This window comes from Barbatula barbatula, assembly GCF_947034865.1.
Source record: "Barbatula barbatula genome assembly, chromosome: 8".
In the NCBI taxonomy this organism is placed as follows: Eukaryota; Metazoa; Chordata; class Actinopteri; order Cypriniformes; family Nemacheilidae; genus Barbatula; species Barbatula barbatula.
Genome location: NC_136771.1, coordinates 23,863,451 through 23,880,956, shown reverse-complemented (window position 1 = coordinate 23,880,956; position 17,506 = coordinate 23,863,451). Strand labels below are relative to the sequence as shown.

Below are 17,506 nucleotides of genomic sequence, written 5' to 3'. Positions count from 1 at the left end.
AAAGTGTCCAGAATTTATTCTGATTTTGTCGATCAACATCTCAATATGATTGAATAAACACCAGGCTTCTCAATCCAGGAATGATGCAGATATCTCGTTCTCCCGTCCCTAAATGACATTGATCTAATGCCTCAGCATCTCATCTCATTGTCATTATGGGATGTTGGGCGGTAATTAAAAGAGGGCTTAAATGTTACGGCATACTATTTTCTTCTCCCAAAGACACACGCACGTGCGTCTCTAGAGTCAGCCGTACTAACAAGGTCAGATTTAGGGGTCGGTCAGGCACGCTTTAAGGTGACGGTAAATGAGAATCGGTAGGAATTTGCAGCATGGTTTAAATCAGACTATAATGGTTGGGATGACAGCGGGGAGACAAGCATTGACAAAGCCACATTAATCAAAGCAACCACAAGCGCACTTTAATCGTTATCCTCATTTACCTGCAAATGGCTGATTCAGGATTTATACTTGAACCCGAACCGGCCTTAATAGCATTTCGCTTTAATGAATTGCATTTAAAGAGATGATGAGTAATTTGTTTAATAATCTAGCAGCCGTAATTATGGCGGGTTGGCTCAAAGTTAAAACGCCCAACAAACACAGAATTCTTCGCGCTCATTTATATCCCTCGTGGGTGCCGTGGACGGATGCCATTATGAATATAAGCAATGTTAGCATCTCATTCGCACCAATTATTTGCATGTTTTACGGTACAATTAGATGAGACTGTTTTCATTAATGTCTCGTCTTATTTGTGCTTAGGTTCAAGAAAGCTTGAGATTAAGTTCTCCTTCATTTTTGCATGTTTAGATATTAGTGTACCTGTTGCAGCAACCATGGGAATGTCGGGACATCATTAGTGTTGATGGTAATATCAAAAACATATAAAGAAAACAAATCTTTAAAAATAACCAAGAGTTTTCTAGGTATAAATTATTGATTTATTCATATTGATTTATTAATTTATAATTCTGGAGTTTCCAAATAAATGATTGCATATTTATGTATATTTTGTTGGGTGATATACTTACTTTTTTAAGTTCAAGCAATCAAGTAGGTTTTAATTTATAAAAAAATAAATTATTCTACAAATAAAGGTAAAAGGTTTTGTGACAGTTCCTTGCATTTTCTTCCCATCATTGCACCGGGGCATAAATAATTAACATGGGTTTGCTTTGTTTGCCATTTGCTAGTTTTATGTCATTGTAAGTGAAGTATTGTCTTGTGATGTCAGGATCAGTTTTCTCGGCTGAAAATAACCAGTATATTTATTATTGTTTGAAGTATTGAGATATGTGTGTGTGTGCATGTGAATCTGAGCAAAACCTCTCATTGGGAACGTCCTCATTTGTAAAAATACATTAAAGTACAGTATAGTAAATTAAGCTTTTTTAATTGGTAAGAATGCAGTTAGACTGTGGGTTAAGGTCAGGTTAAAGTGTTTATAGCTGTGTTTAAAAACAATAGAAATGTATGGAGTGTCCTCATTTGAAAGATAAGTAAACCTGTGCGTGTGTGTTTTTGATTTCATCAACGTCCATATGATGACGAGCATATATATGTAATGAATGATATGTGCTCTCATACTTGAGAAAAAACATGAGAAAGATAGAAATGCATCAGGTCCGAATATTATAAATAAAACAATCAAACTAGTTAAACAAATAGCAAATAACTCCTTTTAAGTTGATCAAATTTATTCAATCTTTGGTTTTACTTAACCAATAACAACATGTATGTGACTCTTTCTTGTGCGGAACACAAAAGAAGATATTTGGAGAAAAGTCTTGGTGGTTTTGTGTTCATACATTGAAAGTCAATGGGTGTGTAGTGCTTTGTTTGGTGACCAACATTCTTCGAAATATCTTCTTTTGTGTTCTGCTGGAAAAAACGTACGATGCATTCGTACATGAAGCAATAATGCACGGATTAGAATAAACTGTCTGCTTACTGGTGGATTTCTCATTCAGATCAACATGGCCATGCAACAGTTTGAAAAGGCCCCGGGTCCCCAACAGCGCCGAGGTGTGTAGCAGCCCCTCTTCACTTTTTCTGATTCCATACTTTGTCTTTTTCTGTCAGATGCAGCATTGGATGCAAAGAGCGATGTGATAAGCGATGATTGATTTTATCTGCAGGTCCACGCAGTGCTGAGGTACACAGGTCCTGTGCATCTGCTCTGACACCTACAAACCCATCTAAACACATGCCGGCTTGATTGATTTGTGTACGGACCAGAAGTGTGACCGATGAATAATTAAAACCCTTAAACCCGTGTGGCTCGGGGAATTGGCTGCCCGACGACCAGCTTCTTGACTTATTGACGGCCGAGCAGCTGTCACGTCAAGAGTACCGATGATTTGACAGCCAAACACAAGTCATCGGAGACATCTGAGTAAATGGGAGGGGCTGATAATGGTATTCAGCCAATAAGCACGCATGGAATTTAATCTAGTCCAACCATTGTTGCCTTGAACAGATTGTTTGTGACAGATATGATGGCAGTCTGTCTTTAAATGAAGGTTTTATGTCAAAAGACAATAATAACAATAGAGGTTGAGGTTTTATGTATCAATTATAATAAATACATTTGAAAATAGATATAAAACAAGTTTTGTTGTGATAATTAAAGAATGTAAAATAAATTAAACTCAATCCAAAGAGTTTAACGTCTTCAAGGTTGCACGTCTCCCACTTGGCGTTTAGGTTTCACAAGTAACAATTTATTATAAAATACTTATTGTGATATTATTCTTATGTGAACATGCGCGAGACACAACATCGAGACGAAAATGGCACAATTACGCTACTGCCAGCAGTTGTGCTGGTCTAATAGCGCCACCTGCCGTTCACTATTCCGGTCAAGCATCTTAATGCAGGAGATGCATAAAATTCACAATTTGTATGCCAGGTAATGTTTGTCAGACACACAACTTGAGGGCTTGACTACAAAGAGACCATTATAAACCATAATACCGCAGAAATACCCCACAGCGTGTTGTCAATCTATGTGGGGCAAGTTGTCAGCAACTTCTGTCTATAGCGGTTTAATACCTTTTATGACATATGGTGTCTACATCAGGATTCTGTATTTAAATTTGGGATTTAATTGGTATTTAAATTAGTTATAAAATATAAAACACATGTTGATATTTTAGGGGGAAGTTGAAGTTTAAAGATTATGCTTTTGAAATCTGACAAAACATTTTATTTAAAGGCGTTGTGTGGTTGCTACGGTTTTCCGGATGGTTGCTAGGGCATTGCTAAGATTGCTTTATAGACCATTTCGCAAACCTCCCGTTTCAGTTTTTTACACTACACAAGTTTTGGGCAAAATACAACCAACTGAACATTCATATTTGAATCAAAATGCTAAACAACACAAGACATAATTATTCATGTGAAATACAAAACTAAAACGGGAAGTAGGCCTACTTCTACAAGTGTTGCGAAATGGATTTGTCAGGAAGCTATTGACCTAAAAGCAAACAAGCAATCCTGGAAGTTCAAAGGAAACGTCATACGGATGTATTATTATATAACTTTATGGGCAAACTGCTGACAGGTTCCTGTGTAAGGTTTGACCCTTCAAGAGGAAAATGGCACAGAGGCATTTTGAAGAGAAACAACATGCTAAATCCTACCATTGCTACCGGGTATCTCCTCCTCAGGAGCTCGTGGATGAAGTGTTGAACTTCCTGCGAAAAAGAGTATAAGAGGATATTCTGTGTTTTTTGTATAAGTGTTTGGAAAGGGTTCGGTCAGAATGACTGGGCGTTCTATGTAAACGCGGACTGAAAAGAAAGAAGATGTGTTGTTAATTTGCTAGTGTTAAATGATTGAAAATAGTGTTAGTGGTGATTCGCATTTCGCGGGACTCAGAAAAGTTAAAATATTTCCGTCTCGATCTGCGCCGACGACGAGATTTGAAAAGCGTGCGCGCCATCGCTCAGTATTTGCGCGCGCCTGCCGCGTTTCTACATTTAAAATAACGAACTTGCGCGCGCCAAAGACCCGAAATGCGTTGCGCTTAGCTGGATTTACTGGAATAAAAACTGTTGGTCCATGTCCCTGTACTTGTTGACAAGTAAACAAGTCTTATTGCTACACAGATTTTGCACATTGCTTGCGTTTCAAAGTTTTTCTGGGTTTATGTTTTGACTGTAAACAATTTAACTAAAACGCTTTTGACATTATGCTATACCAGTTTTCATTCACTGTGAAACGTACACACTGTATTAAATTATCCCATGTTTTGCTTACTGTAGTTCGCTTTGGTGCAAAGTTCACGTTTTTGAATCCCATGAAAACACCCGGAGTTTCTTTTGATTAAAGAGTCTGTCAAAAGCAGGATATGTCACCTATCTACATTTTTTCAACATCTGCTTACCATGTGATTTCATAACATATGTAGACGTCTGACGCAAACAACCTGCATTTCTTGTTGTAAACAGATCCATGATCATCTGGATCTAGCCGTGGACGTGGGATGTGGATCTGGACAGGGTACGGAGCTGTTGGCACCTTATTTTCTCACAGTGGTCGGGATAGATATCAGTCGAGCTCAACTTGAGATAGCTGATGGTGAAGAACATGCTCCAAATGTGTGTTACAGGTATAAAACTCATTACTCATCCAATTATATTTACTTTACTCAAACATAAACGATACATTGGCATGTGTGACATCATTCAAAACTGTCTTGATTTAAAGGAAAAGTGTAAATCTGTTTTTACACTTCTGCTTTTCCATTAGAGAGAGTCTTGCAGAGGATCTTCCCTTTGAGGATGAATCAGCCGACTTGGTTACATCTTTTTCAGCCGCTCACTGGTTTGACCATCCACGTTTTCTCAGAAAAGCAGACAGAATTTTGAGGCCGGGGGGCTGTCTAGCTCTGCTTAGCTACACTATGGATTTTGAGCTGGAATATGGCGACAAAACCCCTAAACTGAATGAAATCTGTCAAGAGGTTAAAACACCCTAATCTAATCTGAAAAATGTCAAGGTTATTTCAGTTCGTTTGTAAACTGTTGTTTATAATTCAGTTTTACGCAGCCGTGCACCCTTATCGGAAAGCTTACATTGGATCCAGTTCTTTGCAAGTCTACAAGAATATTTATGACTCTGTTTCATACAGTGATAAAGAGTGGTAAGTTTGCATTTTATTACACCGAGCCTTAGCAAGGGTTAGTATTTTCTCATCACGTCGGTGTGTCATAGACGGTGTCTTGTTAAATGGATGGCGCCTATAAAATGCATTTTTATGGAAACTCAAGGAATAATGAAATATATTAGATTTTTAATGACTATTTGATTTTTTAACAGGCATGAATGTCATAGGAGTCGACAACTTATGCCACTGTCCAGGTTCATTGGTTTGGTTGAATCGTTCTCGACCTATCAAGGTTTTCTGGAGAAGGATCCTGAAGCCAAGACTCTGTCTAAGAACATAACAGAAAGGCTAGTCTTTAAACATTTAAACATTATATTATGTGATGAATACTGTATCCTAAAATGCAGTTTGTCAATCAGCACTGTTTTTCTATACACGTTATTCTTCTAATTGAATTGTTCTTTTAAATCTGATAATAATTCAATTGTTTACGATAAAGTATATTGTGCAACTCAAACAGCTACAACCAAACCAGCATATGTTTTGTTTTTATTTAGATTGTTGGAAGAAATGGGGGCTCCGTCCACTGACACAGAAGTGACGGTTGTGGTGAAATACTTCTATTTATTAGCCTCTAAACCAGAGACATCCTAGAATTTCATTTCAGCTGAAAACTCTCTTGCCTTGGACGTTTTGAAAATGTTTCTTTGTTAAGAGTTTGGCATGTGACTTTAATGCAGAATGAAAATACACTTTTCGATAAATGTCAAGTCTTGTTTTTATTTACAGTTTTAACTAAATAATGTACAAAACAGCAGAGTAATGTGTTTTGTAAGCTTGAATGCTGATTTAGTCACATATACCGTATATCACTGACTGTAAATATTTGTATTATACTGTATGTGTTAAGACACATAACCACATAAAATAAGTCACCATGTTCAGATAATCTCATTTGAATGCCCAGTTAGTCGCTTTTGATAAAAGTGTTTACCAAATGCATAAATGTAAAATAGTGAAAATGTTATTTTAAACCTACGCAATGTCACTGTAGCACAACGACACAAACAAAACCGGCAGTTTTGAATATATTGATATTATTAAAACCTACATCAAAATCTAAACTTTATTTATTTTATGTGTTTAAAGCTTCCTTAAAATAATTCGACATGCACAAAAATCACATTTTCGAATATAAAAGTCACAAATTCTCCTTATAGGTGTTGTACACGAGTGCATGTCGAGCGGAACCTTTTACGGCGATACTTGATTCCGATCGGGACGATGATCGGATGAACGACACTACTTCCGGTTTGTGAATCGCTTCAGTTGCGGAAATTATTAAAGTCACCGCAAAGTAATCTGCGCAGCATCCACTCGTTTGTATTTCTGTTTACAACATTAAACTTTATTATTAAAGACGTTGTTTGTGGGGAAAGGTGTGAAATTCATTGTGTGAGGAACCGACTATCATGTGAGCTGGGCGGTTTATTTACTCTGACAGCGGCAGGTAAGTGCTGTATCGACCCCGGTCGACTTGTTTTTGACATATTTAGAGTTTAATTACGAAGTAACGATAGCGCAACTTCTGTATTTCAATAATAATAAGATATCCATACGAATCTCGTCATAAATAAAGCGCAGTTTATTCTGAGTCAACATAAAGATGCTAAAATTCATGTTAGCACGATAGCAGCTCGAATCAAACCGGTCACTCAAAATGATTAAAGTTGGGATAGTTTTTTTCTTAATGTTACGTGGGCTTTGATGTCATCTCAATAAACTCTTACAGTAATTCTAACTATACCATGGTAATGTGATGGTAACAAATATGCGAATGAAACTTCAAGCTTCTTTCAACAATATTTCTTTGGTAAGCATGACATGATGTTTTTCATGAAGTCCTGAAACATGGTATTATCATTGTAAAAACAGTCATAGTTAAAGTCTTAAAATATACAGTGACACTATGTAAAGTAGTTAGTCCTTAAGGTTGAACAGATTACTGTTAATGTAGTCTATCATGACTGTATTTGAATCCCTAAATAACACATTTTATTTATTAATTGGTGCAGTTTTTCAAAATAAGAGTATTGTGAGGTCCATAATTATGCTTAGGTTCTATTTGGTGTCAAACACAATGGTATTTTCATACATTATAAAACAACTTTTTACAAGAACCTGTTGCATAAAAACTAAAAGAAAAGTCATTTCATCTGGTTGAATAAATTGTAATGTAAACATAATTTGGTAACTTCAAATATAATAAATGTGACATTACCTTTAAACTGTCTTGCTATTAAAAGTAAAACAAAAACAAAAGGTTTTTATCCTTGGATTGTTTTCTTGATATATATTTAATTATTTTCAGTCTTCGGCAATAGCGGCATTATGGATGTGACATTTTCATTTAAAACTAAAAATGCACAGAACATGTTTGTAGTAAATGTATTTGTAAGTTATTGAAGCATCTGTCCATATTTTCCTAAACCCCTGTTGATAAATCCAGAAAAATATCAGTCCTACACCCAAGGTTTCTATTTGAAAAAGGAAAATAAAGATGGTCCTTTGTCCTTTGTTGAATTTCTGATTCAAATGCACAAACCAGAAGAAATAATAATACCCATAAAAGATTCTGAAACATTTATTGTTTTTTACCTTTGCGCTTATAATCTGGTTACTTGGATTGCATAATAAGTGCGAGTTGTTTTATTTACCACACTATGTCTAACGTCGTTGTGTTTTCTCACAGGGGTGTGTGTGTGTGTGTGTTCGTGTGTCAGTGTGTATGTTGGTATGCTGACGTTAGCCAGTAAGCTGAAGAGGGAGGAGGGGGTGAGTGCCGGCCGGACCCCTGCAGGATCCAATGATGCCTCTCACAGAGTGTCAATCAGGGACAGACTGCTTATCAAAGGTACAAAACCAATGAAGAAAACTCCTTTAATGTTCCTGTTATTGTTGCTCGGTTGCATTAGCAGCGCAAAATGTATGCGTTTGCACTGACAAAACGTATACCTTGAGAACGCTTTAAATTGCTTTGGATAAAAGTGCCTGCCAAGTGGCTAAATGTAAATGTAGATTACTAAAATAACGTGGGGTTTTGCAGTCTATTAAGTGGCCCTGGATGGGTGTGAATCCCGATGAGAGTAGAGCTGTGTGTATGGCGACTGAGCTCCGCAGGCTGTTGTTGTGCCAGTAATGCTGGTGTAGGCATGTGGTGCAGGCCAGATCTGGAGAGCTCTATTTATAACCGAGTGAGATGAGGAGCCTGTGTGCCATTACCAGCAGTTCCCAACCACAGTCAAAAACTCAGGCTGGTTCCTGTATCAGTGAGGTTATTGGATCCAGCCAAGCTGAACATTTACAGGTGGTATTGTAGGAATGCAGGTGGCCATATATAGCTGCATATCGCTGTCACTCATATCAAGATTACGTTGGCAGCACATTCCAAGTGCGTATTCCCGTAACAAATAAGTACATCAGAAAAAAGTATGCATGTGTCTTATACGTACTAATGGAGGGCAAAGAACTGTTCATGTACTGGTTTGTTGGTTTTACCTGATCTCATCTCTCACAACTTGATTTGTGTTTGCAGAGGTCGCTGAACTGGAGTCCCACCTTCCAAGTAAGTAGACCCAGGTTAATGTTAATAAAGATAAAGTTTCTTTTTTTCATCGTACGTAAAATGATAGACAAAGCTGTACTTTTGTGAATACCAGTTAATTAATCCATTCTTATCCTTTCGCAGACACCTGTAAAGTGATTTTTCCAGATGAGAATAAGCTCCATCACTTCCACTTGGCCATATCCCCAGGTGATGATTCTATCCTCTGTTAAAAAGATTCAGTGATATTGTAATATTGTGCAAACGCACGTGACCTGGATGGGCTGTACAATGGTGCAGCGATGAGGATATTTCAGCTGAAGATTCAATGTCTAATGTATACAGTGATCTACGCTGTAATTTAAAAAATGTTAGAATTTACTTCAACCTTTATGTCCTGTTCACTAAATTGAAGACAAGAACAGTTCACAACTCTACAGTAATAATAACGAAACAGAGGAATAAAATCATTGTTATCATTTGCAAAGTTGTTTTTTGTGCAGCTGATGAACGATAAAACATTGACAACCAATCAAAATTCATTCAAATTCACATGAAATCGAAATGTGAAAAATGCAGCCCACAAACCCAGAATAAACATGGCATGTTTATAGTTATTCAAGATGTGAACAGGCCATTACATGCACAATTTCCTAAAATGCACTTTTTTTTGGACCTAACATGAAAATAATAATTGGTGTTGGCCAGAATTGTAATAGCACACTTTTTTTACCATGAGATGCAAAAGGTAACCTTTTATTTCTTTAAAACCTCTCAACAGATGAAGGCTATTACCTTGGCGGAAAGTTCCAGTTCGAGATCAAAGTCCCTGAAGCTTATAATATGGTGGTAAGGGCCCGTGACACATCGTGAAGTAATGAGGAAATGCCACACTAACTCACTCGCAGTGCAACGTTGATTTTAGTAGTCCATTTGCAAGTGAGGCCGTTAAATGGATGTTTACGGCATTACTCGCTCTTTGCCGCGTCTGAATTTATTTAAATGCACGCACACACACGTGATCGGGCCGAGCGTGACCTGAGAAGCCCCACGAGGACCCTGCGGCTGTGCAGAAATTCAGACATGGACCTCGACCTCGACCCCAGCATTCACGTTTAGAGAATAATGAACACGTATTACAAACACAGAGGGCATTGCTGTAATCCACAGTGATGATATACAAACGTATGCAATTCCTCATTGTAGATTCTAAAGACTTTTCTAGTAGACTAGAGCTGAGACATGATACAGACATGCCATTTTCTGTTTTTCACAGCCCCCCAAAGTCAAGTGCTTGACCAGAATATGGCACCCAAACATCGCAGAAACCGGCGAGATCTGTCTGAGGTACGTGCTGCGTATTAATGCTTTTTTTTATGCCTATGAGCAGAATTGTACAGTCGTACAAAATAGATTACATTTAGTCATAAATAGCTAGATTTAGGCAGGTGTATCGCTTGGCTGCAAAATAAATAAGCAGAAATCGCACACATTTCTCTCTGCAGTTTATTGCGAGAACATTCAATTGATGGCACTGGATGGGCGCCGACGCGTACATTAAAGGTAATTCCTTTTGTTGCAGCACTTTGTCGAAAAATAATACCAGTGCTAGCAGGGCGAGGATTCTATTGAAATGATTGCTCTTTTGTTTTTCTCTGCACTGTGCTTAGGTTCAAAATGTTCTGCTGAGAATTTCAGCCTTAAGTGTTGTGATAGAATGATGTATATTGACCGTTTCCTGTAATCCGACAGTGTCAGTTCACCTTGAATCAGATGTGTAGAAGGATACGAGAAACAGAAAATGTGAAATGTTATTACATTGAATTGTTTTTGATGCATCACAACAATGTATTACAAAGACATTATCATTTTTGTCCACTAGGTATGCTGTGCACTTTTAATATTTTTTTAAAGGGACCGGTCACCCAACAATGAAAATTTACTCATCCTCGAGTTGTTCCGAATCTGTATACATTTCTTTGTTCTGTTCTTGAGAGAGAAAGATATTTGGAAAATGTCAGTAACCAAACAGGTCTTGGCCACCATTGATCGATGGTTGTCAAAAGTGCCCAAGAATATGAGGAAATGAATATCTCTGGGTTGATTATGTATTGCAAAGAATTAATGGAAAATCTTATTTTCAATCACAAATCCAGTATTCCATGTAATATAGTAGTATCATTTAGTTTGTTGTGTATAAATCGATAAATTTGTATTTTGCTCTTCATGCATTAGGATGTTGTATGGGGATTGAATTCACTCTTCACTGTAAGTACATGCTGGAAAGATCTTAGATGATGGATTTTATATAGGATTTTTATCTTTGAATGCTGTGAGACATCAGTTGTTTCTTCACAGGATCTTCTTAACTTCGATGATCCACTGAATATAGATGCAGCAGAGCATCATCTGCGGGATAAGGTATATATTAAGAGCACATTTCTCTCTCTGTTTCACTTTCATTTGTAGATAAATTGTTTGTCCAAACCAAATGGGCTGTTCTTTGACTTTTTAGGAGGATTTCAGGAACAAAGTTCAAGACTTCATCAAAAACTATGCAAGATGATGTCTCTGTTTGCCATGCAGACCTCTCTCATGTGCATGCGACTCTGCAGATGCGTACAGACGCCGTGCATCATAACTGCAGAAGAGACTAAATCTCAAACTTTTAATGTAACTTGGGGAAAGAAGAAAACTATTACGTGTACGGAATGACAGATCAGGCTTTGAGGGGAGGGAGGTTGTGGGATACTCGTGCAGGATCTTTTCAATCAAGGTTGCTTTTACACCCCCCCCCCAAACAAGAAGAAAGTGATGATGAAAATGAGGAAGTTGAACCTCTCTGATGTCGCCTCCGATGCTAGTGCCTCTTGTGTTCTTGCCACATGTAACTGGACGTTTGATTTAAGCCAATTTCTGCCGTCTGCTTCGTTCAACTTGACAAACACTGAAATGTAGTCGTTCGCAAGTGATGTCATAGAGATCCCAAAGTTCATTGGCTCATTCACGCCGGGGGAGCAGCTCATAGCACTGATGTCCCGCAGAATCCGCTCCTCGGCGGAGGATTTCCTGTAAAACCATTTCTTGTATCTCGGCACCTGCCCTTCGTGTAAAATCACAGCAGACTACTCTGTATCACACGTACGCACGAAGAAAAATCTGATTATCTGTGGGTGCCTGTGAATGACTAATGCATCTGTTTAAGTTCGGGTCTGGGAGCCGTTTGTGGGTGAATCGCATGAAAATGTGTTCAGGGCATTTGTTTTAACTTGAATCGAAAAATTATAATTTTGTATAAAATTGGTGGTATTTTAATGACAGTTAAGCACCCTTTGGCGACTCGGATGGTCTCTACCGTTGCTTTATTAGAGTAAAAAATGCTATACGTTTAATTTTTTACCATCTTTATACTTTTAATAGCAGAACTTTTCCCTTATGTCACAGTGATATAAAACATTTTCTCCATCATGGTAACAGATGGTGTAATGTGGCTTAATTGTTGTGGAAATAGCACCATAATGCAAAATACATTCTTTGTGCAAAATCAAATTTTCGTGAGATTCACCTTTGCTCTTGTATGCAGTCTCATCGGTGTATAAACATTTAGCTTTATCCATGTGTGCATGTATACACGACGCCGTGTGTTTGTATTGTGTTTGTGTGAGAGCGCGAGTGTGTGTGGTATGAATATGTGTCTGATTTGGTAGCATGCACTGGGCCACTCAACCGCTCAGCCATAAGCAGGATTTACTTTATTTAATTTTTTCTCTTTAGAGCTGTATATCCATTTGTAAAGTATATTAAAGACAAATTCTACCAATATTTTGGACTAATTATATTTGTGATCAACTGGAAGCCTTGGCTGTCTTAAAACCTAGTGAGTTTACTATATATAGACAACGTTCTTTATAGTCGGACAGTGCTGAAAAATGTACCTTAGGATGCATATTACATAAAATATGCTAAGCGTTGACATTTCTATCAAATTCATTCAAGCGTAGGCACTAGTTTGTTGATAGTAAATACAAAGATGGCTAAGAAAAGTGTTTTTTTCAGATGACTCCTGCTTTGATGTTTGGTTTTGTTCTGCTGTAGTTTCGTTCCACTAATTTGATTGGACAAAGGGCTTCCCAACAGTGCCACTGTCATGGCAAGTTGCCTACTCGGACAGCATTTTTGCCAAGTCGGAAGACTTGCCTTCATCTTAACACTAGGTGGTGCTATTGTTTAAGAAATGGTTCTACATTTGAGTCTCACATGTTTATAGTTCACTTTATTGTATAGATTTGACATATTATAGATTACATGACATCAAATGGAAATGTTTGGATTGTCACAATACATATTGCTCCAAAGAAGTTTTATCAGGAGTTATGCGTTACAACAAAGGAAAGGACGCTACCAAAGATGGAGTTTAGGGGATTACAGCACACGATCTAAGCCTCACAAATAAGTATCTTGAAAATATCATGATATATATATATGTATATGTGTGTGTGTGTTTTTTGTATGACCAACAAAATAATGTTAACCATGCTGCAATGTCCAAAAGGCGTTGTGTAGGTACCATTTTTTTAAAACACGATATATTTGTAACTGTGTAATTAAATTTACTCCCAAAAGTATATTAGAGAAACAGACGCACAAAATTCCTCAAAAGAATAAATAAAAAACCTATCTGTGTTTTGGGGCGCGGTTTCCCTTAATTAATTCACTTTTCTACCCAATCACCACTAAAGTGGGAGGTGTTCAACCGATCAAGGCGCGTGCCCGGGCACGGAGACCGTAACTCGGTCTGGAATTCAGCGTAGAGAAATGACAGTCCCAACGCAGTCACATTTAGACCAGGAATAACTCTTCTTCACCTTTGTCATTTTATCAACACAACCAATTTTGCTTTAGAAATAAAAGGTTCAACTTCAGACCATGCGCCCAACGTGAACAGTTGCGCAAAGCGGACGTTTGACAGCTCGCCAAGGGGACAATCGCTTGGACATGTGAAGAAATGGATATTCAGCCTCTTCTTCTGAACAAGATGCGGTCTCTCGTACTCATCTTCCTTATCCTCACCGCTGTCCTTATTCCCCAGTGCGCTTCGCAGTCAGGTGCGTGAAACTCCCGTGCGTAAAAGTGCTTATCCATCCTCTATATCGCATTTACTGGATCAATAGGGTTTCTGGCAATGCTTGTAATTGAATAAATGCATGTGTCTCAGTGCGTTCAACATTACCCAGCCTGTAAAGTCACAGGGAACGTCAGGTCACACCTGCAGGTAAAGCAAGTTCTACTATGACAAACTCTAGTGTCCAAATGGCGTCAATTCTTTCCTCCAGCTACATGCGCTATTTGTGGCGTTATGTATTTTTATGATGCATGACTATGGATCCTTATTCGTCTACAGCTGTCATTGTCATAACGTGTGTATCAAGCAAGATTAACATTGGATAACCACGAGAAGTGTTTGCAACAGCATTGCGCATTTACGCACGCCAATATCTACAATACATATTACGCAGACATTAAAGTCTTTTCTCGTTTGTTTTTGACTGACTTGTTGTTTGAAGTGTAAGTCGTGTCTCGCCCTCTCCACACGATGGTGGCAGCCAACCGAAAAACGGCGTAACAGCTTAAGCGCGGAGCCGTGCGTTTTTACGCATCCTCCTTTATGATGCATAGTGACTGCGGAAGCGCTCGGAACCTTCATGAATTAAAGCATTATTTATTCATCTTATTATTTTTCATTCTGTGAGCGAGGCTAACTGGATTATTCCTACAAACATATCACACCTGTTAAAATATTTTTAAAAAATGATAATAGTACTTGTTAATCTAAAATAAAATTTTGATCATCGTTGAAAGTTTTTAATTTATATATGAAATGTTCCATATGTGTTAAACACACTGGGACATAATTTCAGAAATCAGTTATAATTCATAAAGTGCCTTTGTGGGAGTTCACTGGCGGAAAAAGGATATTTCTAGGAACTTTGCTGCCATGGATGCACATAGATCCAAGGACATTTTCACAATCTTGAAAAAAGATCTGCTTAACACCTAGAACTAATGATGCTGGATGGTCCATTGGCAGTCTCTTCTCAAGGTTACTGCACCTGCAAAACTCCACACATGGACTGTTTATAAGCGAATTTATGTGCTTGTTCAAAACAATCTGAGCTATGCAGATTGTAGTGGAGAGAATTTGCTATTTATGTCTCGGTTTGTTTAAAATTTGGATGCTGGATTGTTTTAAAGTTTTTTCTACCTAGTTTTGTGTCATAGGGAATTGGATTTCATAACTTGTCATTTAAATTCTTCTCATTTATGCACAGGCTCATACCTCTGTCTAGAAACATATGGCAGCGCTTTTGACCCGGGCTTCCGTCTGACATTTAAGTTTTGATAGAAAATTACTGCTGGTCGACCTGAGAATATGATCAAATTATTAATCATCTTCAACCCAAATTAAGTCTGGTTGGAGAGTTCTGGTGAGCTGAGGGACTGAGAGTTCATGTTAATTAATCTCATCACTGCTCTTACAGTATATGTCTGGATGTGATCTTTTTTATATGCGTAAAACTTTAGGGTATGAGACAATCATTTGATTCACAATGGCCACACATGATGCCCTCATTGATTTCATTTTATTAATTTTAATTTAAAACAATACTTTGTGCTAAAAGTTTTAACACAACGTTTCTATGTCTATGATGTCACTATGAAGTGTTTTATGAGATTTTCAAATGCAGGTGTTTTTTTTAAAGATTTTTATTTTTAACTAGATGCAAAATGCTAAGAGGATATTTAAAATTCTGCCCTATTTCTAGGTCACTAAACAAACAAGCGAATTAGTGACATGCGCCTTCATACTTTTTTTTTGCTTGCATTAAAGCACATGCACAAGATGCTGTTCAGTACATTCTGGAGCATTCAGAATCATTCAGGAAAAACGTGGATCATCAGGTTTAATGATTTAAAAATTAAACTCGGTTTAAACACTAAATACAGAGAAATTCATCAAATTTGTGCACATTTCTATTCAGATTTAATGGAGAGATGTCACAGAAGTAAAATAGACTCTTTCGCATTGACATTTATGCATTAAGTAGATGCTTTTATCCAAAACAAAGAATTCAATTATGTGTGTTCCATGGCAATCGAACCCATGACCTTACAGAACAAATATGAACCGTAGCTGGAAGTATTTGCTGTGTGCAGCATTATAGATAACATCACGTCTCTTTCATCACTTATTGACGGGGAGCCATGTTGGCTCCTGGCCCATGTGTGCAAAACAGTGAGAAGAGTTTCAATAGGGCTCCCGCTGAGCTCCGACTCTGTCAAAGCAATTGGTTGACTTCTATTTGAACATCCCTTTTTCCTCCCTGGTGCTTGAGAACAGCGTCTTCAACTTCCCAATTCTCAGGCAAGAGGTAAACCAATAAATCTTGTTGTAATCCACGACTCACCCTTTTCTTAAAAGCGGCAAAAAGGCAATGGAAGGCTGAGAGGATTTTCTTTTCAGGGGCTGTAGGGTTTGTTTCTCTTCCACTTGTAATTCCTCTCAGAAAACAAATGCCTGCAGGCGCTTTCTGTAGGACAGGGTTGCCAAATACCCAGCCCCCCGCCCTCTTCAAGTCTTTTAGGCTCCTTTTCACCCGCCTTCACGGTTTCTCTGCCGCCTGGCTCTGTTCCCTCACAGTCAGCTGTAATTCAAGTTTCCTCTTCTTCCATTTCTTATTTCGGTTTAAGATAAAATGGCACGATTGTTGGTTTTAAAGAGGTGTTAACGTTCATTTTATGATGTCAAACATCAGTTGAGTTACTGGGAGCACCTCACCTAATTTAAAGTTTGACCCATCACCATTGCAGTAACGTCAAAGTTCAACACAGTGAGGCTAGGATGCTGCGGATGGTTGCCAGGGCATTCCTATAGTATACCGTTTGCTAATGGATGCAGAATTGTTGTCAAGGTGTTGCTATGCAGTTTTTCCCACCCTTAGAGCTATACGTTTTGAGTGACAGTAAAATATTTTATGTTAGAATTTTATGAGAGGCCTGTGCATTACTTGGCTGTTGCTGTGGTGCTAAGGTGTTGCTAGGCAGTTTGTATTGCCATCAAGCAAAAACACTGTACGTTTTCAGTGATCATATACATTTTTTGTAATGGTGGTTGCCTAGGGGTTGCTAGGGTGTTCATATGATGCTCTGAATGGTTGCTGAAGTGTTATGGGACGCTATAGAATTTTATGTTAAAGGGTGTTGTAAGTGGTAGCTAGGTTGTTGCTAAGGTGTGTTTAATGGTTGTTACAGTGTTCTGACCATATATCATTTTATGTAAGGGTGTTGTAAATGGTTGCCTAGAGGTTGCTAGCCTGCTAAGATGTTGCGGATGGTTGTTGGGGTGTTCTGAGTGGTTGCTAAGGTCTTGCTTGGCAGTACCCTCAGTTTAAAGAACTATTATGTGTGACCATATCATTTATTATAAATATACGTTGGGGGTTTGTTCCCTCATTTGGGGGGCTTTCTTAGAAAAATATGTCGAAGTCACGACACCCATAGTAAGTTTGGAGAAAGAGATTAAAAGGATAGCTGAAATACTTCTTACCCAGCAGTCCGTGTTAGTTTGGCCTTAGTCTGCTGTGTGGGTGAGGTGCGTTCACCCCGCAACCCAGAAAAACATCTCTAACATTACTCTGACCTCGGCTTGCTGTTTCATAAGAACCAGAGACCCTCACAACCAGCCTTCATGTTTTTAGCTGAGAGCTGACGCACACCTCCACCTCCAT

The 17,506-nt window shown here is 38.1% G+C and overlaps 3 protein-coding genes across 4 annotated transcripts in view; all 3 read left to right on the top strand.

Annotated features, from left to right (window-relative positions):
* The first annotated feature begins 3,219 nt into the window (after positions 1-3,219).
* Positions 3,220-6,541, top strand: LOC306897378 (putative methyltransferase). Its single transcript, XM_079462085.1, has 6 exons — positions 3,220-3,713; positions 4,458-4,618; positions 4,759-4,972; positions 5,049-5,152; positions 5,329-5,463; positions 5,674-6,541. Exons 1-6 carry the CDS (start codon positions 3,603-3,605, stop codon positions 5,768-5,770), a joined length of 822 nt encoding a protein of 273 aa, XP_079318211.1. The 5' UTR covers positions 3,220-3,602; the 3' UTR covers positions 5,771-6,541.
* Positions 6,263-12,538, top strand: ube2f (ubiquitin-conjugating enzyme E2F (putative)). 2 transcript variants are annotated; one of them, XM_079462086.1, is made up of 11 exons: positions 6,263-6,427; positions 6,537-6,626; positions 7,869-8,030; positions 8,712-8,741; positions 8,865-8,930; positions 9,502-9,569; positions 9,997-10,067; positions 10,226-10,283; positions 10,956-10,988; positions 11,079-11,141; positions 11,236-12,538. In XM_079462086.1, exons 1-11 carry the CDS (start codon positions 6,409-6,411, stop codon positions 11,284-11,286), a joined length of 711 nt encoding a protein of 236 aa, XP_079318212.1. In that variant the 5' UTR covers positions 6,263-6,408; the 3' UTR covers positions 11,287-12,538. The 2 variants fall into 2 exon arrangements, with proteins under 2 accessions (XP_079318212.1, XP_079318213.1); XM_079462087.1 differs by having other exon boundaries at positions 6,342-6,473; positions 6,556-6,626.
* A 1,187-nt stretch (positions 12,539-13,725) lies between these two features.
* Positions 13,726-17,506, top strand: part of LOC306897055 (receptor tyrosine-protein kinase erbB-4-like) — a gene marked incomplete at its 5' end in the record, with an annotated part of 114,379 nt that continues 110,598 nt past the window's right edge. Inside the window, one exon of the mRNA XM_079461527.1 lies at positions 13,726-13,825. Coding sequence (XP_079317653.1) covers positions 13,726-13,825 — 100 coding nt within the window. The remainder of the gene's footprint in view (positions 13,826-17,506) is intronic.

What these genes read in the sequence shown, in the direction of transcription:
- LOC306897378 (XM_079462085.1), top strand. Translation starts at nt 3,603, where the DNA reads ATGGCACAGAGGCATTTTGAAGAGAAACAACATGCTAAATCCTACCAT. An exon ending in TGAACTTCCTGCGAAAAAGA is followed by an intron (nt 3,714 to 4,457) that starts GTATAAGAGGAT and finishes TGTTGTAAACAG; the next exon opens with ATCCATGATCATCTGGATCT. An exon ending in TCTAAGAACATAACAGAAAG is followed by an intron (nt 5,464 to 5,673) that starts GCTAGTCTTTAA and finishes GTTTTTATTTAG; the next exon opens with ATTGTTGGAAGAAATGGGGG.
- ube2f (XM_079462086.1), top strand. An exon ending in ACTGGAGTCCCACCTTCCAA is followed by an intron (nt 8,742 to 8,864) that starts GTAAGTAGACCC and finishes ATCCTTTCGCAG; the next exon opens with ACACCTGTAAAGTGATTTTT. An exon ending in ACCGGCGAGATCTGTCTGAG is followed by an intron (nt 10,068 to 10,225) that starts GTACGTGCTGCG and finishes TTCTCTCTGCAG; the next exon opens with TTTATTGCGAGAACATTCAA.